Here is a 26,466-nt window from a genome sequence, read left to right as displayed (position 1 = left end):
TTTCGACCAACTTCGTGTTAGCATCTCCCGGCATTTTTTAGTAAGCAACCGAAAAAACCTAACGTGAAGACTATCAAACGATAAATCCAAAACGTGCCGATAGAACAGAAAAAATCCTGAAAATAAGACTGTAAAGCAAGAAGAAAAAAGTCCTTGTGAGATTAATTATATGAAAATATTAAGTTTTTCAAGAAAGTATATAAGACTTTTTTCTTTCTTTTCAAAAATGTTTTAAATGAATATTTTTCATGACAAAAGCATAGGAGAAACAACTGTTATGATTTTTTTAAAGAAAAATTAAGATGTTTTAACAACGTGCTTCCTTTTGCTTTCGCTAAATCTTTATTGGGAGAATGGGAGATTTTCTTTAATTTTTACAGTTGCTAAGTCGTAAGATCACATGACATGACATGACCTTCATTATTGGACTTATGTCCCATTTTGATTGCGAAAGAAAATGTGTCAGTTCTTATTGGTGTCTGATTCGTTTGCCTTTCGTATTCCTGCAAATTTCTCCGTAAGCGTTTTTTTTTTCTGTCATCTTCTGGCAGATATTGTTGCACTTTCTGTACTGCATTTCTTTTACTAAAAGGAATCTTTGTTATCAGACAATTTATATATATATATATATACATATATATATATTATTTTTAAAATGTAAAAATAATATACATACCGCTCCCCATTTGGGAGTATCAAATTGGTTAAAGGGAAAATTATTCCCAGCTCGCATTTAGGTAAAAATGCGCTTTCGTAAATAATTGAATTCATTCAAAACATATCGCTAAAACCAAAACAAATAACATTTATATATATATATATATATATATATATATATATATATATATATATATATTTCAAGTAAAAATAAACTTGTGGAGATAATCTAAAGATTTTAGTGTTACTGGTAGGATAAAATTCATAAAATATATTTATCATATACGTATATATATATATATATATATATATATATATATATATATATATTAAAAACGACATTATTTTTGCACCAACCTAATATATATTGAAATATATTCTAGCTGATGTCACCCTAGTCATCTATATATATATATATATATATATATATATATATATATATATATATAGAACTCAGTAACATATATTAGGTGCAATATAATAATCGATAAAGAATTGTCTCAATACTGATAATTACTTAATCTACATTGAATTTAAATATCATATTTAAGCTTATCTTACTACTGGGCAACGCCGGGAAGCCTGTTAGTATAATATATATCTTGTCTATTTCAGATGAAGATTATAGGAACCGTTGGTATTGGTCGATCATCCAATATCGCTTTTGACGATATAACATTTACTCAGGATTACTGTGAAAGTAAGTTGAGCATTTCTTACACAGATTTTCTGACTTCAAATATGTCATTTCCTTCTTGCTTTTAATGTTTTATACTTTCTATTGTTCCTTCAATCACATTGACACACTAGTTCTCGTGAGATCGCCGAAGTTGAGTGGTGTTGACTCTAGCCAGTATCAGATGGGCAACCATTGGAAAATAACAGGCATTGTATATATATATATATATATATATATATATATATATATATATATATATATATATATATATATATATACATATATATATATATATACATATATATATATATACATATATATATATATACATATATATATTCAGGTATGCGAGTACGTATAATACCTCAGGTAAATGAACGCCACTGCCTAACACAGTTCAAGATCAGTTTGAGAAAGTTGCAGCATCTGTTAGCCTCCCTCTGATATTCTTGAGGGTTACCATATAGAGCTTAGATAAAGTTTCTCGGCCGTGGTGAAGGCGATACATATATGAAAGAGTTGCTCTATTGAAAAACAACGAATATAGAAAGCCCGTTAGCCCTATACGTCAATCTTCTAATGATGGTGTCGCAAACAAAATATCCGCTTTTAATTTTTCATGATCCAGCCCAGAAGTAGTAAGGCTTAAAAACTGTCATGCAAAGTTCATGTCGGTGAGCAATCGAATCTGACCGGAAATAACGAAATATAAATTTTAAAAAAAGATGTGCCTCGTTACCTCATTATCGATGCTACTTTAAATCTGAAAAATGATTTGTGGAAAGGTCTTGAGTAGACATGTTCATTTCGGCTGTCGCTATATTGGTTTGTGTTTAACAATGTATAATTTCAGACCATTAGACAGTGCATGTATAGTCAGCGCGCAAGTAAATGCGTGAACTTGTGTGTACCTGTGTTCGTGACTGTCTCTGTTGTGTATGGAACGGTCCTCGGTTCAACGGCTGAGGCAGTTTGTTTAAAGACCTTAACACTGGCATTGCCTAAAAGAAACCCGGTGTTTATGCACTTACGTTACCGTGCTATTCTAAAAAAAATGGTATTTTCAAATTAAATTAATGTTTTACAATTTTTTTTTTTTTAGTTAAATTGTTAGGTGAAGCTACAGAATAATTACAACACACATTCTCCTTCCTATGTTAACAATGGCTTTCTAACTAATAACGTTATTATTTCAGCGCGGTAACATAAGTGCATAAGTACCAGAAACGGTTAAAAGGGATAGAAACTGGTGTTTGTCTGTCTATTATTATTATGCACGGAATTGTAATAAGAGAAGTTGAATATTTCTGTACTTCCGATTGGCTGAAAGAAGCTGTTGTTGAAGATTTTGTCCAATCGAAAATCCGTAATTTTATACAACATTCGCTGATTCCTGTTAAAATTTAAATAAAGTTTTTTACCTAATTAGTTTGTTTTTATTATCATTTTCAAATCTATCTTTAATTTACATAGTTTTTAGTTAACATTTAGATGTTATATTTGACTAAGTGTGAGAAAAGTTGTGTAGAAATTTGAAACACAAGTGTTTGAAAGGTCAAGATTTCTGGGCGTGGCTTAACGCCTATGTTTGTTAAAAATATCGTGCAATGCTTTGTAAACAAAAATAAGCGGTTGAACTGATACTGCAACATGTGACTAGCGGAACGTCTATTGAAAAAGTTGACCATGGGAAAGATAATACGTTTTCTATCAGCCAGTCTTGTAATCGCTTACTTTCTTACTGAGCTCATTAAGAGCTTAGCTTATCTAGCGTTTGGAATCCAGGTGATTGTACGCTTGTATTGGGAATCCTTCCAAACTTCATTTGTTTGATCACTCTCAGATAATGAAGCCAGTTAAATATCCTTGATAAAGGGCAAGGTCATAGTTCTCTTCTCATCGACACTTTCTTGGGTGATATTAACGGAAACCGAACTCAGGTGTACTCTTTGAGAATCCTCAATATTAGCATTCGCTAAAAGTTGGAATTCTCATGAATCATCTTTCCCCGTGGATGTACGCCCTTGAGATATTTCAGGTTCAGTCATTACCATGCTAAGGTTTCCGTTTTAGATTATTTTGTCTATGAGTTCATCACCGTTTTTTAAATGAAAGTCTTGTTTTGGAGTGGTTCTACCACCCTCTCCATTTTTGTTATGCAACGCATTCGCCTTTCCTTCCATTAAATTCCACACATCAAGTGGTTTTAAGGAGCTACATCGACAAAAAATATCAAAACATAATGTAACGACTTTTCATGGCGGTGTGATTGTAAAAAAAGTCCACTTTTTTTAATATTTTCTTAATTAAAATTCCTTTTTAATTTTCACATTTTTAAATATATGTGACTTTTTTTTATTAAAGCGCAATGGATAAAAGTGTCAAATCATAATCACTTCTAACTGATAACTTTTGGTAGGGGTTAAGCATTAAGGATTAAGATATACGAATTACATAAGACTTGTACACGTCGAGACTGACGGGTCGAGACTATGTTAACCCCGTGGATTAAATAAAGTGTTTCGTTCAAAAGTTTGTGCAGAATACCGAGTTCGACAAAAAAAAAATAATCTGAAGAATATCAAAGGTTATATCGGTTGGAACTTTGCGAAGAATAACATCAAAACGGGAACAGTAGTCCGAATAATCCAATTAATAAAAATCCTTCGTTAAAACCTAATTGCGTTTTTATTCATATTTCCAGCTGTGCCCATAACCGCCAAAACGAAGTATGTTTTCCCGAGACAAAGCACGACCACCGCTCCTCCAACCTGGAGTAAGTAAAACCAACATGTCTTCTTTTATAAATTTTATAAATTGTAAAATGAAATACGTATGTTATACGTATATATGTTATACGTTTAAACGTTTAAACGCCAACTTACAATGCGGAGATTTCGGAAAATAAGCAAACATTTATTTGTTTAAAATGAATAATTTTATGTGATACGTCTTCCTCAGATTATATTTCTCTTTTTACGTTTTTATAGAGTTTTCTAACATTTCAGATTTTTTTTTTTAACTCTTTCGGACGGTAAAACTGAAGGAAGGGGAGGGGCAGCAAAAGGCTAAGAAAGTAATATGATTTTATGACCAAAGTTAAAAATTACATAGTAGTGACCATCATTTAATCCCGAACAACACCGAGTTTTCCTGCTAGTATAAAATAAAGTAAGACTTTAATTTCTGGTTAATATCAAAAACAAAAACTGTTAAAATATTTTCCCTTTCGCCACTTGTTATCGACATCTGTTGATCCATATTGTGAAAAAGAACAGAAAATTCATTCCCAATCGCCATTTTTATCGGTTTCTGTGTTTATTACTAATATGATAGACAGAAACCTCAGTCTCAAGTCATCTTACTGGTGCTAACATTGTGCCCACACGTGTGGCCCCCGAAAGACTGCTGACCCCCAACGTCGGGTGCTGTGGATTTTTTCGTTTAACTTCTTATCTTCTTATTTATTTACATTTTCTCGCTGGCGACTGTCGATGGGAACACAGGTGGGTCCACAAAGTAGAAATATTAAAATAAAAAAACACGAAAAGCACAAACGCCAATGTTTCACATATATTTGACGGTTGGGCTTATGAGTGGGTGTGTCTTCTCCGCGTTCTATCGATGTTACGTTCGTGTGCCAGTCGCAAATCGTCTCGATCTCTGTCTCGTTGTCAGCTCTAAAAACTGTCCATCCGTTGCCCAACGCTGCCCATCCGTTGCAAACGGCAGCTTGGAGTCAACTGTGTCCTCGGCGTCGCTATCTGAAGTCCCCCACCCCGGCTACCCGGAAGCTACCCTTCTCTCTCTCTCTCTCTCTCTCTCTCTCTCACACACACACACACACACACACTCTCTCTCTCTCTCTCTCTCTCTCTCTCTCTCTCTCTCTCTCTCTCTCTCTCTCTCTCTAAGAATCTCATTGATACCCCGTCAAGTGTCGTTGGTTCTGTAGGTTTCTATTGTCATTGTCAAATCTAAAAGGATCGATCTAAAAATACATACAGAGTCATTGTTTGTTATTTCCGATCTTTTTGTGTGTGGCAAGACATTTCCTATCTGTCTATTGTCTCCCCACCCTCTCAGCACTTAGTGACTCAGGTCAACTTCATAGTATCACAACATTACTGTTCAAATATTCTGTAGCGTATCTAAATTAGAGCTACACCGCCTATAAACTCTACGGATGCTGAACTATGTAATAATTATTCACATTTTTCTATATCAAGGCTTGTTTTTGTCATTAATTACTTGCAACTAAGTTTCTCATTATTTAATTAATTAATTTTATTTTGTTACACTTTCTTTCATAAACAATTATTCTACTGATTATATATATTTTTATATTGCATTTTCACCCCAAACAAGACATAGCGCCACTTTAATGTAAGCGGGCTACTATCTGGGACATAATTTGCAGGGAGTTGAGCAGCAAGATATCTGTTTACATTACACCTGAACTTTTCAATGTCAGTAAAGTCAGGGAAGCAGGGACCCGGAAGGGAATTCTAAAGTCAAGTAGTCCGAGGGGAAAAAATATTATAGTAGAAGGCTTTTTGTCACGTAGGGATTTCTATTGTGTAGGGGTGGGATTTTGCTGCTTGTTGAGTTTGTCAGGTTTGTATTTGCGTCGAGGAGATACAAGGGCTTGTAGGTCATCGGAGGACCTGCCATTGAAATACTTATATAATAGGCAGAGGGATGCAACATTTCGTCGATGAGACAGAGGTTGAAGCCTAGCTGACAGTGCGGGGCCTATTCGGTTGGCGACTCTCTTTTAAACCCTGTCTAAGCGTGAGATTCTTTTACTGCTATTGTTTTTTACTGCTATTGTTTTTTACTCCTAATAATGCTACAACTACTATTGATATGATATTACGACAAATAATAATAATAATAATAACAATAATAATAATAATCAAACAGCGAGAAATCAATGGTAAGCGGCCGTTGCGATAACAAATGTTATCGAAAGAGATAGAGAATACCATAAATCTGAGAAGATTTGTTGTCATTCAGCTCCCATGTAACACCACAGGTTATTCTAGTGAATGATCGCAGGTGATGGCTTGTGCGAGAACTCCTAGTGAGTGATTAATACAAACAGTAATAGTAAAAGGGAGGAGTTGTACTGCTGGTGGAGTTGGCCAAGGTTGTTTATGTTGAGTTTTCAAGTGCAATAAATTCGTTGGAACATTTCTGTGGAAGTACTTGAAAAACAATTCCATGGATACAACATTACAAGGGTTGGACCTTAATAAACAGTACATGATTTGATAAATTAGAGCGATGGTTCACAACCTATGTACCAGGGCACAGTAACGTGTCGCAAAATGATTACCTGTGTGCTGCGGAAAATTCTAGCTAGTAACCATTTAATTTCATTTTATTTAATAAAGACGTTTAATTTCTTAATTAGGCTCGATTCAAATTTCAAATAAAAAGCCATAAAAATCTGCAATTCATTACTTTTGTGGGGGTACAAATCACCCCTATTTAAGAACTAAGTGGAGTCAACCAGTCCTATGAATACCTCTGCTTTCAGAGACAAAATACCATGTGTAACCGCACCCTACAAGCACGTTCCTCTCATAGTTAGTGGCTCCTGTATTCTTTATGATAAATACATATTATATTTTATACACTTTACACTACTTGTGGTTTTTCTCATTTGTGACCCCTAGCACGGGTCTACAACAATTACTAATCGATTTTCTTACCATTAAAAAAAAAAACATGAAAGTTTTTTAAATATTGAAGAAGAGTTAAAGTGTCTCTCCCCAATTCGCCCACATATTGCAGCAGTAGTGAAGAAACACCAGGCACAACTGTTCCACTGACATCCAGTTTATTATTCTATGCTAGATATTGAATACAGGATATGTTGACTTATCTGAATAAAAATTATCCTTATATAATCTTTGTATTTTTATTATTTAATTGCAAAACGTCTTTATGAATAGAAAATATTTTTTGTAATAGGTGTGCCGCGAAAATTTAAGAACTCAATAATGTGCGGCCATGTTAAAAATGTTGAGTACCGCTGGATTAGAGACTCTTGCATGTCTTAGAAGAAGTAATCAGTGGTTGGTTCACCATCCAAAATGTGGTAACAATACAGTATGTATGAAAAATAGTGGCTTTAAAAAAATATAAGATAACAGTATTTTTTCAAAATATAATATCCGAAGTCAATATAATAACAGAAGAAATATAGATGGAATTGTTTTATTTTTAAATCCTATGGAGAATTGACACTGGTTAGGAGAGATAAGAGGAATAAACTTACCTTGTGTTGGCGGATTCTTAAATAACCAAAGACTGTTATTATTTTCCTTATGAACATTTTTTATAAATACTATTATGATATATGCTCTTCATAATTTTCTGATCTATTCCCTGCTTCCTTTGTTCCAGCTTGTTTTACTCACTGATCTAGTGGTCTCCACCAGTTCGCTGTTTTGATACCTCATTATAATATAGCTTCCTATTCCAGTATATTTTTCCCAATGACTGCAGCGTTGTAGAACTCGTTCCCCGGTGATTATTTTCCTCTTATACTATTTGTTTGACAAGTCTAAGACCAATAGGCATCCCCTGTTCTTGCAATAATCATTTTTTCTGTTTGTAGCTGCTTACAACAGGTGACTTCACACTTTTCCATAAAAATAAGTCATGGTTACTGAAGTTATGTAATCTGCACCAGATGGTAAATGGTTTTAATAATAAGATATAAGTAATGCTTACCTCTTGTCTTCTAACTGGTTTCTTTGTCTGGTTGAGTAATATTGTAACAAGTGCGTATCAGGTTATGGTTTGTATGATGGAATCACTCCATAAACATAATTGTGAGGTTTTTCAGACGGTAACTACCTCATGGAGAAAAGGCAATTTATTTGGTCACGTCGACATAAGTTGTATTGCTTCTCTCTTTAACCTGGCCAGTCTTTATTTTCTTTCAAGATTCGCTAACTTCATTAATGTATTCAAATAAACATTGGTTTCAAAAGTTAATGTATTCTGTTTCTATTTCTTCATTCAGGTCCTACGTCTTTCGACTGCGATTTTGAAATCGGACTTTGCAGTTGGCAGCAGGGTAAAGATGACGACTTCGACTGGAAACTGAATTTCGGCAGCACTCCATCAATACAAACGGGTCCTACTGTCGACCATACTTTAAAAACAAGTAAGTAAAATCTACTCTGCGTACAAGAAGGGTCATGAAAGCGAAGCTTGTTCCAGTTACTTAACACTAAGGAAACGGATGGCACGTAAGATCCCAGTAGCAGGACGTTGGTTTGTCGCTAGGGTTTTACCCTCTTGATGAACTGATTCTCACGTATATATCTTAATAAAATGTTTGTATTCGGTACTAGATATTCCGTAACAGTTAATCATCTTTATACAAAGCTTAGCTTTACATAACGTTGATGAATCTGAAACTCTGCTTCAACATTGTTTGAGAACTTTGAGCAAGATCTTGAAAATAATGATTATTTTTACATTTACGAAAAATCATCAGTGGCATCTATACAAGTGCTTCGTCAGTCGTATGATTCGAATCTCAGATTCCAATCACCATTGATTATCAAGATTCAATACGTTATTCCAGTATGCTTCTAGTTTTTATTTTTGGATATTTTTTATTTTGATATTTCGAGCGGACCACCCCCTCTTGATCACAAAATGTAGCGAAATATATCAAAATGAAAGACGTTGAAAATACTGGAAATCTTTCGGTTACTAAAACTTTTGAAATAGTTCACGAGATAGTTCTTGTCACCGCTTGTCAATGAAAAGAACGTTGCCTTTTTAAAAAAATTTAATTCCGCATTCGTCTTCATCGGCATCAACATCAAAACAACTGATTTAAATATATATCTGTTAGACAATGGATCAAAGAGAGAGAGAGAGGGGGTTGTAAATTATATTGCAGACACGTTGACCAGAAGTCAGGATCAGCTGATCGGATTGCGCGTGAGTCACAAGATCAGGTTAGCTGAATCGTTGAGATTTAGTTTGGACTTAAAAGGCAATGGATGGCTTCACAGTCGTCTCCTCCTCTTCACTGGAGGGGGGAAGGGATGCTGACGTGTGTAGAAATGAGACCAAGAGAAACCACGCAAGCCAGAGATTCACTTTCTATCCTTCTGTGAAACATCTGGAAAGTGAAATAAACTATAAAACCAATTCATCGTTTTGGAGTGATTGAATCTTTGTCCAAACAGGTACTAGTCTCCCTCCAAGACACGAGATGAATCCAGATAGACCAACATCGACGACGCAGAAGGTATGTCGAAAAATACATGTACCACAGATACACACACACACAACGGCATATGAACATATCATTTAATAGACTGACCACTAGACGATCACACAACGTTAATTCTGATTAGACGATCACACACGATCCCCTTTATAATACAACAACACAACACACACGCACACACACACATATATATATAATTAGAAAATGAAAGGAACGAATTAAATGATAAAATAAAAGATAATAATAATAATAATAATAATAATAATAATAATAATAATAATAATAATAATAATGTGGTCCTTCCCGTAATGTTCAATATCTTTCTAGAACGAATTCTGAATAGAAAAATATCGGGAAAACCAATGCCAACAATATTATCTTCAAGTTCATACGATATAATGAAGATATAAGATGCAAGACACGATTAGCTATAATAAAAGCCAAGTAACAAGTTCATAGAACCGAAGTTTTACTAAAATTGTGACTTTCACTTTTTATGATCTTTGACCAATATCGAAAAAACTATATTAGTTATAAGTTATACTATACATATCCCCATCCATTATACACCCAATATTTTGATCAAATCAAGTAACAATTGGTCAAGCAATGTGAACGCTATGCTGTATCCGAACAAACGATCTCAACTTCAAATATAACCTTTTTGACATGGGTAATAAGAATTATTTGTAAATAGATGCACTTTTTTTTCAAATCTAATGCATGTTCAATAAGCTATAAATGAATAAATGTCCTTTTGAAAGAAAAAAAACGCAATCTTTTTGATGTCGCAGTAAGTTAAGGACACTAAATATATAAAGTAATGTATCCATCGAGGTCATAGAAACCACCCACGTTTCTATATGGTTTTCTAATCTTTACTCTTCAGAAAAAGGACATTACATTTTCATTGAGACATCCAGTCCGCAGCGGCCGAACGACAAAGCACACCTGGAATCAAAAAGCTTTATCCCATCAATGACAGGATGCTTGCAATTCTGGTACTTCATGTACGGTCCGGACGTTGACACGTTAACCGTATACATCAAAGATAAAGGAAACCTCTCAGCAGTCTGGACAAGGACTGGCACCACTGACCCCGTTTGGCACCAAGCACTGGTGCCAATTCATAGTAACAATAACATACAGGTGTGTATTACAACATATATGACTTTTTAAAGTAAATGAATAGATGATATGATGGAGCCAACGGAATCCATAAAAACATTGGTCAATATTTATGCACCCCTCTCTCTCTCTCTCTTTCTCTCTCTCTCTCTCTCTCTCAAACACCCCCACACACACACTCCCTCTCCCTCTCTCTCTCTTTCTCTCTCTCTCTCTCTCTCTCTATCTATCTATCTATCTATCTTATGCAGATTTCCCACTCTGCATGTAAATCTTACGTTTTATCGGTACACTTGTCAGATAAATTAGTATTAATAACACTAATAGTATCAGCTTTAATATTACAGTTATCAATTATTTTCTTTGTGTTTGTTTATTATTGATTCCACATTATCTATGAAGCAATAATTAAAGATCACATTAATACACATAGGTAATTATAAAAGGAAAAATGGTGTTGCTACTTTGTGTTTTTACTTCCCTTTTATTTGGTGGTTTAACCCAGATTATGCTTCGCGTTCTATTATTTTTGTTACTAATCAGGTTACTAATCCTTATTAATCTTTATTTCTCCCTAACTGTGTTTATCGAACGGATGAAAAATGAGTGCTTTATGCGAAATGGAATGTTGAATATAGGAAAATGTGTGATTATTTTTGCAGTAAATACTGATTTTTGTTACTCTTATTAGCATATCTGCACCTTATAATAACAAAGGTGGAGCGAACAGACAGACCGACAGTAATTAGGAAAAAGTGGAACGAACAGACAGACAGATAGACAGTAATTAGGAAAAAGTGGAACGAACAGACAGACAGACAGTAGGTTTTAAAAAGTGGAACGAACAGACAGACAGTAATTAGGAAAAAGTGGAACGAACAGACAGACAGATAGACAGTAATTAGGAAAAAGTGGAACGAACAGACAGACAGACAGACAAACAGTTTACGAGAAATATAATATAGATATCATTTAAGAAATAAGTATAAAAGTATCTAGTGCAATTCTTTATAAAAGAAAACCCTTTTGATAAAGCACAGATTGCTGTTTGAAATATTGAAATTACAATAAAATCCTTATTAGTTTTGTTTTTGTTTTGTTTTTTGTTTTTTTCAAATGTTAATAAATTTATCATTTTTAGGTAAGAAATAAATTATGTAAAAAAAATTTACATATAGTGATACAAGAGGCAAATAGACACCTTTATTTAAATTAATAATAAAGACTGCTCTCAAGAGGATCGTGATGGACCTACGCACGATAGAACTGATTATTTCCCATTGCTGATATATTGAAATATTTAAAAGTGGAATCTCGGGGTTTGCGACTACGATGTCACGCTGATTAAGTCCATCATTATATTAACCTAAAGCATGACTCCTCGGAAACTCTGTGAATGTTAATTTATCTTTTGACCAGTATCATGTTTAAATGGTGATATATTATTGTAATATTCATAGATGAAATAAAAGATACGTTGAAAAGTTCAAAACATTGATATCGTAACATTTTACTATACAGTGTTAAGTGCTACCTGTCGGCGATAAAAAAGGAACTTTACGAAATATTTTTATGGTGTATATTCTATTTATTTCTTTAAAGTGTGTGTACAGACAGATTATATATATATATATATAATATATATAATATATATATATAATATATATAATACATATATAATATATATATATATATATATATATATATATATATATGTAATATATATAATATCCTGAATATATCAATATCCTGAAGATGTCGCCTGAAATAAGGACGAAACGTTGATTATTTTAATAATTTCATTCGGTTTTTCTATTTTTCTCAAAACATATATATATATATATATATATATATATATATATATATATATATATATATATATATATGACAGAGAGAGAGGAGGGGGTGAATAGTTTTGTAAAAAGACAAAATCTTAGGGTCTATTGTGAATTTGTGAAAGCAAATTGCATTAGCGATTGACTTATTGGTAAAATAATTTTCCAACGAAAGCTTAAATGTTTTTTTTTTAATTTAATGCTTTTTTTTAAATTGAGTGAATTGCAATATGCATTTATCCATCAAAAATTTAAACAATTAATTATAATAAAGAATAATTCTTATTCAATGGATTTTAAAAGATAATTAAAGGATAAACCATTTGTAAACAAATGCATGAATGTTTCTCATATTTATGTATTTTCAAATGTACGCTAAAAAATGTCGAATTTTTATAATAGTCTATTCTCTAATAAAAAATCATTTTTGAAAATTCATGGGTAAAGGATATTTAATTATTATAATTCATAGTTTAATTTTTTTATGGATTAATAAATATTGTAATTCATCCAATTTTATTTTTCATTATCAATTTTTTCCATTTCTTTAATTGTTCTCTCTGGAATATTGAGGGTTTTTTATCGTCTGGTTAGGTTCCTGTTTTAAGGTAATATTTATATTTATCTTTGTAATTGTATAGACGTGGAAATTTCCAGGTTAGTATTTGGGGACGCGTTTAATCTATTAGGAGAGATATACCCTTAATCTTCGTCCGTCCAAATTCCCGAGTTCGACAGAAACATTCCCAAGTTTGACAAGAAACACCTGAAGAAGGTCGGAGGTTATATCGACCGAAACATTGTGAAAATCACACTCAAGATGAGAACAGTAGTCCGATGAATCCAAATAATACGAACACAACATCAACTAAAATATCACTCTGACACAATGCGATGTTCACATTCACATGATTGCCAAGCAAATTCCTTTATCCAAAAACTCGAGATAATTTCACTGCCATATGAATAACAATAGGAGGATGTACACTCTGATGAAACCCCCGAGGCCTACTGTCTTCTATGTCCTGTGGCACCTATTAAACCGAATGAAATTAGTGGTTGTACCAAAAATTGTGGTTGGTTTTACACAAAGCCTTCATCACTATAAATAAATCATAAGTGTGGATTTCAGGACAACTTAATTGTTATCGCTGTGGGGGGGATGAGGTCCATCATCATATATATACAATTTCTGGAAGGACTCAGTGCATACTTGAACAAATGAAAGTTGCTTCAAAATCGGTATTAAATCACAGTATGACATTACTTTGATTGTTGATTTATTTACAGATCCATTGCAATTTTTAAACAACTTTTTAAGTGTTTAAGTATTGGATATTGACCTTCATTTTGCTTGGGAAATTAATTCTCATAGGAATTGATTTTAATTATATAAAAAAAATTGTATTCATATTATCACGCGTACATAGTTTTTGGTTTAAATATTATTCAGATTGTTCTAGAAGGTCGCAAAGGACCACATATGCTTGGAGATATTGCAATTGACGATATTGCCTTCTCCTTCAAAGGTTGCGGGATTTCAACAGGTAAGACCTTACTCTTTCTTAATTTCAAGTTCATTCAGAACGTCTATGTTAATGTATAGTGCATTTGGAGGATTTTTCTTCAAATTAGATTCTATAAAAATTAAGTATCTTTTTCTGTTGTTTTTTTTTGTTTGTTTTTTTTGGGGGGGGGGGTTTAAGGCATATCAACCGATTCGGTATATTTATTGCCGAATCCAATAATTATGGTAAAGGTCTGTATGCTTCAAATCCTTAATATCTTTTTTCACCCCAAGCAGGGCACAGTGCCACTTTGATGTAGGGCTCTACTATCTGGGACATAATTTATAGGGGTATTATGCATGGAGTTGAGTAGCAAGATGTCCGTTTACATTATACTTGAATTTATGCATGTCAGTACAGTCAAGGAAGCAAGGACCCGGAAGAGAATTCAAAAGTCTAGCAATCCTAGGGAAAAAAAACTATTAGAGAAGAAGGCTTTCTGGCATCTAGAAATTTCTACTATGTAGGGGTGGGATTTTGTTGCTTGTTGGGTTTGTCAGAGATATTTACGTCGAGGGGGTACAAGGGCTTGTAATTCGTCGAAGCACCTATCATTAAAATACTTGTAAAACAGACAGAGGGAAGCAACATTTCATCGATGGGACCGAGGCTGAAGCCTAGCTGATAGTACGGGACCTATTAGGTTCGCGACTTTCGTTTGAAAAATGTTTTAGAGAGAGACAGGGAGACTAGTAGTAGATGCACCAGCCAAAATGTGGCAACAATATTCCATACATGGAGGAGTGGTGGCTTTGTAGAGGTACAGGATACTTTCAGGCGTAACAAACTTTCTACCACAGTAAAGAGAGCCCACCTTCTTTTCAGCAGCTTGGCAGTGCTCGCAATGCATCTGTTTCAACTCGTATTCATTTATATTCTTGTTCTGTTTTACTGTTACTTCATGATATAATTATGTGTGTATAGCATACGATGCAACTTTAGCTTATACGCAAGATTATCTACGTTGAATTAGAGTGGACCATTAAAATTAAAAATTAAAATACTTGTAAAACAGACAGAGGGAAGCAATATTTCATCGATGGGACCGAGGTTGAAGCCTAGCTGATAATACGGGACCTATTAGGTTCGCGACTTTCGTTTGAAAAATGATTTAGAGAGACAGAGACTAGTAGTAGATGTACCAGCCAAAATGTGGCAACAATATTCCATACACGGGGGAAATATCCCTACAACTGCATACGTAGTAAACAAAACTGTTAAATTTGACATCGTGATATTGGTCAAAAAGTAGAGAATAACTATCTTAGTTGACGTCAGTCTAAATAATGAACTGAAATAGAAGAGGGATGTAAATAGCAATGACTTATATATATGAAAAGAAACTGGAATCTTAGGAAAACCTCAATCATTCCAGTAATCATAGGTGCAATCGGGCTCCTAGAAAAGAATTTAAAAACCAAGTGCAAGTGAGGTCCAAGCAATTGCACTTAACAGGACTGTTAGAATCCTCAAAAGATCTCACCGTGTAAGATGCCTCGTCCCCAGAAATCAAATAAAATATGAGAAAATCTTTATAAAAGAAACAAAATTGTACAGGGTGGAGCAATAAAAGTGCCACCCTAAAAAACACCCCAGCTTTATTTTAAAACTTATATTTTAAAAAAATCAATTCAGGTAACTTGACTCTGTAGTAGAGCTGACATCTATTAGGTTCGCGACTTTCGTTTGAAAAATGTTTTAGAAAGACAGAAACTAGTAGTAGATGTACGAGCCCAAATGTGGCAACAATATTCCATACATGGAGGAATAGTGGCTTTGTAGATGTACAGGATACTTTCAGGTGTAACTAACTTTCTACCACAGTAAAGAGAGCCCACCTTCTTTGCAGCAGCTTTGCAGTGCCCACAGTGCATCTGTTTCAACTCGTATTCATTTATATTCTTGTTCTGTTTTACTGTTACTTCATGATATAATTATGTATGTATAGCATACCATGCAACTTTAGCTTATACGTTGAATTAGAGTGGACCAGGGAGAAATGACAAATAAAAGAATAATTTTACACTCCCCCATAATTCAATCTACCCTAGCAGTTATTGATGACACATTTTAGGCTGGTCTACCAAGCATTAGTCTCTCCGTCTTGAACAGAATGAAATATAAAAGTCTTTAACCTAATAGATTCTGTGCGATCTACCAAGCTGTAATCCCTGTCACAATGCCATCTCTGCATGTGTTTTATAAAACCTTCCACGGAATTTGCTTCGACGAATATACTGCACTTGTGCTCTCTGAACGAATGGATTTGATCTACATTCTTGTATCCCATAAAAATGACCAGTATTGTACTTAGCACGAAAACAAAGAACTGTTTACATTACAAGGTCAAAAGTTATCAATTGCGCAATGCAAAATTAAATGTGGTATATTGATGTTTACAATTCCAGGAATGTTGATTTATAACTGTATAAGAGAAACCTAAACCACAGAAAACGGAAACGAGCAAACACAGCGGCGAACGTGATTAACATATTCACACCTCTCCGTCGTCGACCACACGCCAATCAACTTCTGGAAACTAAGGTTTCTCTTTCTGTCTTTGTCTATGAACAAGAAGCGTAATTGTAAATAAAATTTATACGTTGAAAAATTCGCCTCTGCGTTGATTTTGAGAACAGCGACAAAAAGAATTGCCAGTGTGTACATATGATTTTAGCAAGCATTAAAAGTGCAGCTAAAAGATTATATATATACATTCAACAACGCAACATAATAGCTTATTTCCTCGGACCGCTCCCTTTGGAATTGTCTCCCTTTTTTTTCTTTTTTTTTTCACAACTGAACCAGCTTTCGGATCAAACCGTGTGAGAATGTAATAACATCTAATAAATTACTCCAAACACCTCGGTGCTCCCAGATTTCAGCCTCGACATCCGATGTGATTGACGGTCATAAAGCAGACCAAGTTTATTTAAGAATTCATCACTCTATGATAAAGACTTCCGTTATGTCACACAGAAGTTAATGAGTAAAACATTTGGCATTTTATTCCCAACAAACGAAACCATTTCAAGTAGTGAGGTGAAGCAAGAATGAAAATAGCAAATTAAACAAACACTTTATGCATACTCCATTTTTTAAATGAATTCGAAAACTAACACACCGGGAGAGACACAAATCGCATTCGCTGCGTGCACGGAAATAAACCTTACATAGATTCACTTCTTTGAAATGTCTTTAATTTGTGCGCGCATTAGCTTCACAGTGGTAATGCATTAAAAATGTTTTTTTTTAATAAGGAATGAATCGGAAATTTACTTAACCTTCAGAGATGTACTAGGTGTATCAGAATTTGGGGGGATTTTTTAACACCCCTTACACGAAACTGGGAATAAAATATTAAAAAAATCGTAATTTCTCTTTTTAAAAGTGGGTTATTTATTTTCTTTATGGATTATACTTCCAAAATAAACTATTAAAGTTGTTTTAAAAGTAATAGAAATATTATTTTTTATTTTTTAAAAAACAGTAATGAAATCAATTGAATTTTACGAGTTAAGTATTTTTCAATTTTTAAACTTTAAAAATCTGTCAAAATTTTTCTATTGATTCAATTTGACGATATTTTCAGGGTCAATGTAAAATGTTATGCTCTTTCCAATAAACTGAATATAATATTTTAGACAAACGTTTTTTTTAATTCACGCCTCCCCCCCCCATTTTGAAATGTATATTAAAAAGTAAATAATTAATTTACTCAATAAAGTTGAAGATAAAAGATCAATAAATAATATATTCAAATTTAAAACAAAAACAGAAGTGTTTTTTTTTTAGAAATTTACCTGTAAATTCCGAAGTTTAAAACCTTTTTTTTTAACACGTTTTTTTTTTTTGTTTTTTTAATGAAACCTTGGTCCTTGCTCCTTTAATTGATACCTTGATTATGTAGTAGAGCTGACATCTATTCAATGTAGCCGCCTTCAGCATCAATCACCACCTCGATACGGGTCCGGAACCGGGAGTATGTCTTTTTCACAAGCGCAAACAGGAGCTCGGCGAATCATCGGCGGATGGCAGCGATCAGGCTGGCTTTCATATTGTGGGAAGTTATGTTGGTTATGCTCTCGACGTATGACCAAACGAAGTAGTTCAACGGGTTCAGATCGGGGGAAGAGGGGAGGTCAATAATAAGATGTTATAAAGTCGTAGCACTCTTTCTGAAGACAAGCCTGAGTCTTTTTGGACTTGTGGGCCAGTCCGAGTTCTGCTGCCACACCCAGGGTCTGACAGCGACCATCTGATTACACCAAAGGATCACTACACTCTTCAGCACACCCAGGTGAGGTGGCGTAATATGGCCCTCACTTGAAACCGTACCAAAAACTATAACCGTGGTCAGAAACTTTTCCTCATCCTGGACACCTCCCTGTTGTTCGTGGCAATCCAGCGATGCATTTTGAGGGTGCTGGCAATGGTTCTGTTGTCATAACTTTGATCGATAGGGAACATGAGTTGTGCAGCGACGTATTTCCAATCTCTTTCGTCAAACAAAAATGAATATCAGTTCTCATCTAACGGAAATGGAATCATCTCGTTATTTTTTTCTTGGGCAACAATTTTCTGTATTATTAGCTTGAAAAATTAATTTTATTCTATAGGAAGTACGAAAAAATGTTTTAATATAAGAATCAATTAAAAAATTAATTTTATTATAGTCTGTGAGTTTTATATTTAGATGCCTTACAAACGAGTACAAGTACAAGATCGTATTGATTTTAAATTACAGAATGAATGCATTAAGAAAAATTTATATAAATTTTGACGAATTAAATGTTGCTATAGAAATAAGAAAACATTTTCAAAAGTCATCTTTCATAGAGAAATGCATTGTTAGATGGCATGGGAGGAATTGGAAATTAGTATTCAGTATTTTTTTCTTGTTATGTTTGATGGTTTTACTTCATTTGGATTCTGATAATATTACTTTGATAAATAGAATTTGCATCAATGTTTTTTATGAGACATTTTACACAAATGAATGGTAGAGGAAACATTTCATTAGTACACATTAATTTTATCATATTTATTTAAATTTGAAAAAAGGTTTTTGCTTGTTGTTTTTATAAACAAGTTGAACTGCTTTATGATACAAAATATATTCCTCTGATTAATATAACATACGTGCTAGAAACAGTTTTCAAACATTAAAATTCTTTTCTTTGAAATTTAAAACTTCCATGACAATGATTTTTTTTTTTTTTTTTTTTTTTTGTCTTTCAGATATGACGTGTGGCTTTGAAGAGCGAAAGATTTGTGACTTTCACCAAAGTAAAAAAGATGACTTTGATTGGAGATGGACTACAGCACGTAACTATGTAGTGCGTCAAAAAGACCACACATTCGGTATATCGCAGGGTAATTATAATCTTTGTTAATAAACGTTATTTTTGCTGGAGTTAAACTGGGATTAAAGGATTATAACTTGCCATTAAATTTAGAAGTAATTTGATTCCTGTTTCGATTTTATCTACAATTATCTGCAACAATCGTAAAATTACAAAAAAAAAGAGTCAAAGATGGCTGAATGTTTTGTTTTCAAAGTGGAAATAAACAGGCGTTCCATTTCTGGTAAATGGCACGGATATTTTAATACATAGTTCAAGCTGTGAGTTTTTATTAGAAGTGTCACATATTAATCAATGAACGATCTGTAAAAATTTGACTATCGAATGTAGCATCGGTTTTAGGATCATGCACCAGAAATAACAGTTGGAAATAAGTCATACACCATCCTCTATAACTTCGCAATTCCTACAGCTACAAAACGTAGCTGTTAAACTTTACTTAATGACAGAGGACAGGCAGGAGATAGATGCAGCCTTAGTAGAAAGGATAAGAAAATGAAATTTTAAAAACAGGCAAAATCTACACACGTGAACATATGCGTGTAAATTCTACTTTTGTTATTTTTGTTTGTTATTTTTCTGGATAGTATGAAAAATGAGAATTTCGGATATCTTTATTTTAGAATCAAGATTACAAACAAAATACAAATTTTTAGAGAGATTGTCATATTTTTCTTCTTCAAATAAATTTTGGATTATAACTTAGCTAAAAATGTTTTGTAATGGCGTGACTATTCTCATCCTGGATATTATTTTTGCAACGGTTCGGACGATGTAAACTCTGACCTTGTTCAGGTGCATCTTGTCGAACCTAGGAATTTTTATGTCGAACTCGGGAATCTGTACGAATTTTTAATGAAACCCTTTATTATATCCAGAGTATTAGCTTGTTCTCTTTCCATCAGCCATAGTTTGGGAGAAATCGGAAATAATTCGTAACTGTTATCTTAGTATCAACCGCACTAATCATTGAGCCATCAAACTACCGTTGCTTATTAAATGAAAAAGTTTGTATGGTTTCTCGGGTTTGGCATAAAGATCCCCGAGTTCATTAAGATGTAACTGAAAAAGGTTAGACTATAATTGTGAGTTACATTGTACTTCTACCTGATCACGGCTGCCGGAAACGAGAGCAATGTAACGTTGGTGACGTGCTATCCAATGTTTCCATCTGTTATCGCTCTTCTCTTTGTCTCAGTAACCGCTTTTACGAATTTTTATACAAAACAAACAACAACAAAAGAAGTTGGGCTTTTAAAAATCTCTTTTGATTGTCATTAGTTCTTCAGATATAAATTTACACATCTTATAAAAACACACATCTTCCGCCTGCGAGATTAAGCAGTTATTAAAAAGCCGAACTGACCTCTCTGGTGGTTCTAAACGAAAGAGATCCAATTCTCACTACTAGTTTACCATATTAGCTCCCTGTGCTAGTGATGTAATAGCCAAGCCGTCTTCTATTATAAAATAGAAACTACCGTTCTACATAATTTTGTACACTACAGACAAATTAACATACGAATACTATTCTTACACACTTTTCTCTGATATCACTATATAGAGTGTGTGCTACGAAGAAAGAATAAAAGGCAAACGATCTCTACACCGGTTCTATTTTTATACAGATGTCTCTAATATTGTTATATACAAGGTTTGCTACGACGACAGAAAAAGAGAAAGGCAGACGACCTCTACACTGATCCTAGTCAAATACATTTGTCTCTTGTATTGCTTTTTTTTTCAGGTCATTATATGCTGGCTTCGGGATCTCATTACAATTCTGGACAAACAGCTACTCTTGTAAGTGCAACTTATACGTCCAAAATCAGCAAATGTGCCGAGTTCTGGTATTACATGGATAAAGAAAACGCCGGTACGCTGAATGTCTATGCGGTTATAAATGGAACCCGGTTTAAACTGTGGTCAAGAAGTGGTCAACAGGGCGATGTCTGGTCGTTGGCACAAATGACCGTGACCACCACGGGCAGTTTCCAGATTGAAATTGAAGCTGTGACTGATATGAAAGTCGTCGATATTTCAATTGATGACTTCGGGATTTTTGAAGGAGAATGTCCGAAAGCCGGTAAGCGGATCTTTTTGGGGCAATTTTTGCAGTTTACAGACCACGATCGAATAATAACATTACTATTTAGAAACCCATTCTTTACATAGAAACATGGACATTTTGTAACTAGTCTGTATTTTCACATAACAGTGTAATACACAAATGATTCCGTAAAAGTTGAATTTAACTTGAAAATCATATCTGAAATATAGCAAGGTTAATAAACTGCAGAAGTACCCTTCTGTTTTTACGGTCACCCAATATACAAACAGACACTATTTTCTGTACTGTGGATTACTTATTCTTATTTACAGTGACCTATTTTGTAGACGACGCGTAGAATCTTTACGCATTCATTTATTACATAAGTGTCTATCCGTTCATTAAATGTTGCTTGATTTAATAAACTTTATAGATCACATAAAGATCTTACATATTGTCTACAACGTACTGTGGCAAGACCATGTAATAAGCCATGTTTTATTATTGCTTTCTATCATACAGAATCATATATAATATATATATATAATAGTAAGTTTTAAAAACATATATGGCAATTAAGCTACACAGAATTTTTCGCGTTGCATGCTCGTGAGGATTCGTCAGGCTCTTGCATGGAATTGGTGTTTCTTCGTGTTTTTATTTATCCTTATGGTACTGGGTTTGCTAATCAGTTAATCAGACTCTTAGTTATTCGCATACTCATTTATTATAACAAATGAGAGCGCTCGCCTGTTTCTTATATATTAAGTTATGAAAATATATGTGGCAATTAAGCTAGACTTTTTTCGTAAAATAATTTTGTCTGCTCAATATTCTTTGAATAAAGAAATGAATAAAATATGACTGTTATTTATTTATTTATAATATTAGCAATGTCAATTATTTAAATTTATTTGGAAATGAACAAAGTCGGATTTTTTTTTACCTTCGCGACATTGGATAAATGAATGATAACCTTATTTTTTTAAAAACATGTGTGAAAGATGATAATGTACGTACGTATGAACACGAAATACATTGGTTGTTGCTATATCGGTAAATAATATATGGTGTTACATTCTTAAAATCCTAAACAATAGCATATTTAGTATTTCAAACACATTATTGAAAGGATATATTTACTTGAAACATATTTTGAACGCTTGCCATCTATATCGCCATAGAACTAATTAAGATAAACGTATTAATGTTTTATTTTCAAGGTAACTGTGATTTTGAAAAAGGCTGGTGCACCTGGAATAATAAGCGAACTGATGACTTTGACTGGCAAATTGGAACTGGTCATTTGAGGATCTTAGGGGCGCCGCATCAAGACCACACAACAGACTTAATTACAGGTAAACAATTACAGACTTGGATCAATGGTAACTTCCAGATTATAGAGATGTGTCGTTTACAGTTTTCTTTTCATGCCTTGATAGAACTTGTTGCCGTATATAATATAATGCTCTGCTAGATATTGAGCACTGTTGAAATACATATTGGAAAATATCTCCAATAAAAACTCATATGCATGCACACACACACAGATATATATATATATATATATAATGTATACATATGTATGTAATTATTTCCAAAATCAAGCAACGTCGCAGCTTACAAGAGCCATTAAAGCCAACAATCCAGAAGTCCAAACTTGAGTTTCGTCCTCAATTTGGCTCATCAGTTAGCCACATCCGACTTCGAGATTGGAAACCCGAAAATCCGAATCTCTTGCATGCGAAGCGAGTACTCTGCTAAGTGAGCAAACACAAAAAATTCCCTTAACCAACACAGATCAAGCAAACCGCAGCGAAACCTGACTATGGAATTAACCTTCTTCGTCTCAAACAAGGGTGTGGTCATCCAATCAAAGAGAATCCAAGCAGAGGTCCCACAAGTAGGAGTTTTATACTTGCTAGGGTGTCATTCAACATGCTAACCTAGCGCGCAATTAATAATAGAATTTTTAGATCGTGAGATATTCATATTTCACGCTCTAAAAATTCTACATATATATATATACATATGAAATTGGTATATTTAGGCATCATTTTTTCATTCAAGCAAATATTATTAAATGCAACAGAGACACTTTGCTTTTAATTCTTTTTTCAATCTTTCGATTTTCCGTATAATCTTTTTTAGATCGAAATCAAAAATATTAATAAAAGTTCCATAACTGTTGTGGTCACGAGCGCTTTCGATTCGTCCACGAATCATCTTCAGGTGTTGAAGTAAAAGTGCGAAGGAGCGAAAATGAGAATTAAAAGTGAAAACTAAAATATACAATAAACGGCGTTAGGTGATGACAAGTTAAAATACATAGAGTCGATGAAAATCGATAGGTCGATTAAAAATTCGGGTATTAAAATCATCAAGTCCGTGGACACTGTTAACAAAGCCAGTCCCCTACGAACTACGCAAGACATTTTAGAACGTTACTGCTTTTCTCGAATGCGATATCATTTATAATGGGTTGAAGGGTTCTAATGTATGACGCTTCAAGTATTTAAAATTTTTTAATATTATGTTCACGTTGTATAATTTTTATATTGTCAATGAGGACCTTTCTAAGATTGGAGAGGATAGTTATGTTCTTTTATCAAATGTTTATATATAGCACTAGTATGTATATGTATATATATATATATACATACTAGTATATATATATATATACATACTAGTATATATATATATATATATATATATATATATATATGTATGTATGTATCTATGTATGTATGTATGTATGTATGTATGTTTGTATGTATATATTATCCACGTGGTCACATAAAATGTTATTAGGAGATATATTTTATGTATCCATTTCCAGTATTTATTTCAACAGCGTTCTATTTGCAAGTAGATCTGAGTGTTGGAAATATATATTGCAATTAAATTACACAGAATCTTTCACATTTCATTCCGGTAAGGAATCGTCAGACTAAAATATCATAGACTCGTGTTGTTGTGCCTTGATTTTGACGTGCTTAAGAATCACACTAATAGAGAATCAGCATGGGCAGTTTTATGGCCCTGTCGTACATTTCTTTTCATAAATTTGTCGTATATAAATACTAAAATCGTTTTTGAGATTCTGTTTACTTTTTACCAATTTGAAATAATACAAACTGAGACAATGTTAAGTACTACCGATATGAATATGCGTTTTTAACTATTTATATTTATTTTTGCAACAGGACACTTCATCTTTCTCCAAAGTGGGTACGAACTAAAAGCGGGGTCACGTGCTGAACTGATTAGCGAAGTACTCGATGGAACATTTCATAATTGCATGACATTTTGGTATTACATGAGCGGCGCCGGCACCGGTACTCTTAACATTTACACCGTCACTGCCAAATCAAAAAGACTGGAATGGACCCTAACAGGGGCCACACATTTTAGATACTGGGCTTATGCACGATTGCCGCTCCATCATAAACAACAAGCTTTTAAGGTAAGTCCAACCAAGCAAGTATTGTATATTTTTATAAGAAAACCTTGTTACGCGTACAAATAAATTATTGCCTGTCCCCATTAATTCTTAATCGAATATCGCAATTCAAAACATAATAACAGGATAACTATTTTATATTAATTGAGTACGAGGCAAAAGTGAATGTCTACGCCAAAAATTACGGAAAATTATCGAATAGAATTTTAATCTATATATATAAAAGCGAAAATGTATGTGTGTGCTTTTTTGTGTATGCCCGCAAAAGGCTTTTTCCGCCGGGATTCTCGCGGGTGGGGTTACTATTTCTTATAGCTTTTTATATGCTATCGAGATCATATGTAACACTTACAAAACGACGTCGTAAAAGTCTTTTATTTCACCGACTTTTTGTTATATAGTTATTATTATTAGTAGTATTAGACGATACCACTTGTGCGCGTATGTTACGTGAGTTCTTATTAGTAAAGATATGAGTCTTAGTGAGAGTTCTTGTCTTATTACATATGATGTTGTATCTTAGAGAGAGAGATGTTGTTGTAATGACATTTTATACACAGACATATAATAACAATACAATTTACCTTTTTGTAGAAATCACAAACACAAAGATGAGCTTTATCACAAAACACATGCTGAATTTATTTCCTCACGACCGGTCGTTCCATCACCAAGAATTCAAAGTTTCACATTTTAATTTCTGAAGTGACGTCTCGCTTCAGACGTCTGCCTGTCTCTGAGTTTTCTCATTGACCGTCTCCCCTGACTGTCTCTCCTGACTGTCTCTATGACTGTCTGACTCTCTCTACGACCAACTAACTCCCACCTCCTATATTGAGAAATCCATGCATCCCGGCCACGTGAGCAAAATTCACGTGTTTCAACATGCGCGACTTTGCACGTTTTCGACATTGATTTCCCAATAACCTATTTTTCTTGTGTTGTTTCCACAAAGGAATTTAACCTACATATCTAATTTATTTAACTCATATTTTATTATCCACATTCTTTTAACAATTGAATAGTTTATTTATTATTTATTTCATCCGAATTAACAATTTACTGGACATTCCATTTAAACCTATTGTTCTTTAAAACTTATGTCCAGGGTTCGATTTCTGCTTTCTCTTATTTTCATTTTAACTAATCTCTCTATTTTTATACTTACATGAACAGGGGACAGCCCTTATCATGTAACATTTTATCTTACAAAATTCGTGCTGTGAATTCGTTTTCTCTCTACTGCTCCTGCTGCCGCTGCTGCTGCTGCTATGGCATGAGATTTGACCTAGAAAACCACCTGGGTTTATAAACACTTATTTTCGACTCCTCTAAAGTTACTGTCTTCGCGGTGTCGTTTTATGTCATTAGACTATAACTCTCAAGGCTTTGGGTTCGAGCCTACCTTTTTCCTAAAACTTCTTTTTTGTTCGTTTTTTATTTTTATA

General features: G+C 33.6%; 1 protein-coding gene across 1 annotated transcript in view; it reads left to right on the top strand.

Moving 5' to 3' along the window:
* The window catches only part of LOC145292796 (MAM and LDL-receptor class A domain-containing protein 1-like), a 497,041-nt gene that overhangs the window by 249,799 nt on the left and 220,776 nt on the right, over positions 1–26,466 (top strand). Inside the window, exons 67-75 of the mRNA XM_080138835.1 lie at positions 1,273–1,357; positions 4,041–4,112; positions 8,379–8,522; positions 10,498–10,757; positions 14,025–14,118; positions 19,381–19,515; positions 21,253–21,591; positions 22,779–22,913; positions 24,762–25,021. Of these exons, the coding sequence (XP_079994961.1) occupies positions 1,273–1,357; positions 4,041–4,112; positions 8,379–8,522; positions 10,498–10,757; positions 14,025–14,118; positions 19,381–19,515; positions 21,253–21,591; positions 22,779–22,913; positions 24,762–25,021 (1,524 nt within the window). The remainder of the gene's footprint in view (positions 1–1,272; positions 1,358–4,040; positions 4,113–8,378; positions 8,523–10,497; positions 10,758–14,024; positions 14,119–19,380; positions 19,516–21,252; positions 21,592–22,778; positions 22,914–24,761; positions 25,022–26,466) is intronic.

Source organism: Euprymna scolopes, chromosome 14 (genome assembly GCF_053919585.1).
Source record: "Euprymna scolopes isolate OS-2025 chromosome 14, ASM5391958v1, whole genome shotgun sequence".
In the NCBI taxonomy this organism is placed as follows: domain Eukaryota; kingdom Metazoa; phylum Mollusca; class Cephalopoda; order Sepiida; family Sepiolidae; genus Euprymna; species Euprymna scolopes.
The sequence above is the reverse complement of the archived record's forward strand: the minus strand, read 5'-3'. Positions and strand labels throughout refer to the sequence as shown.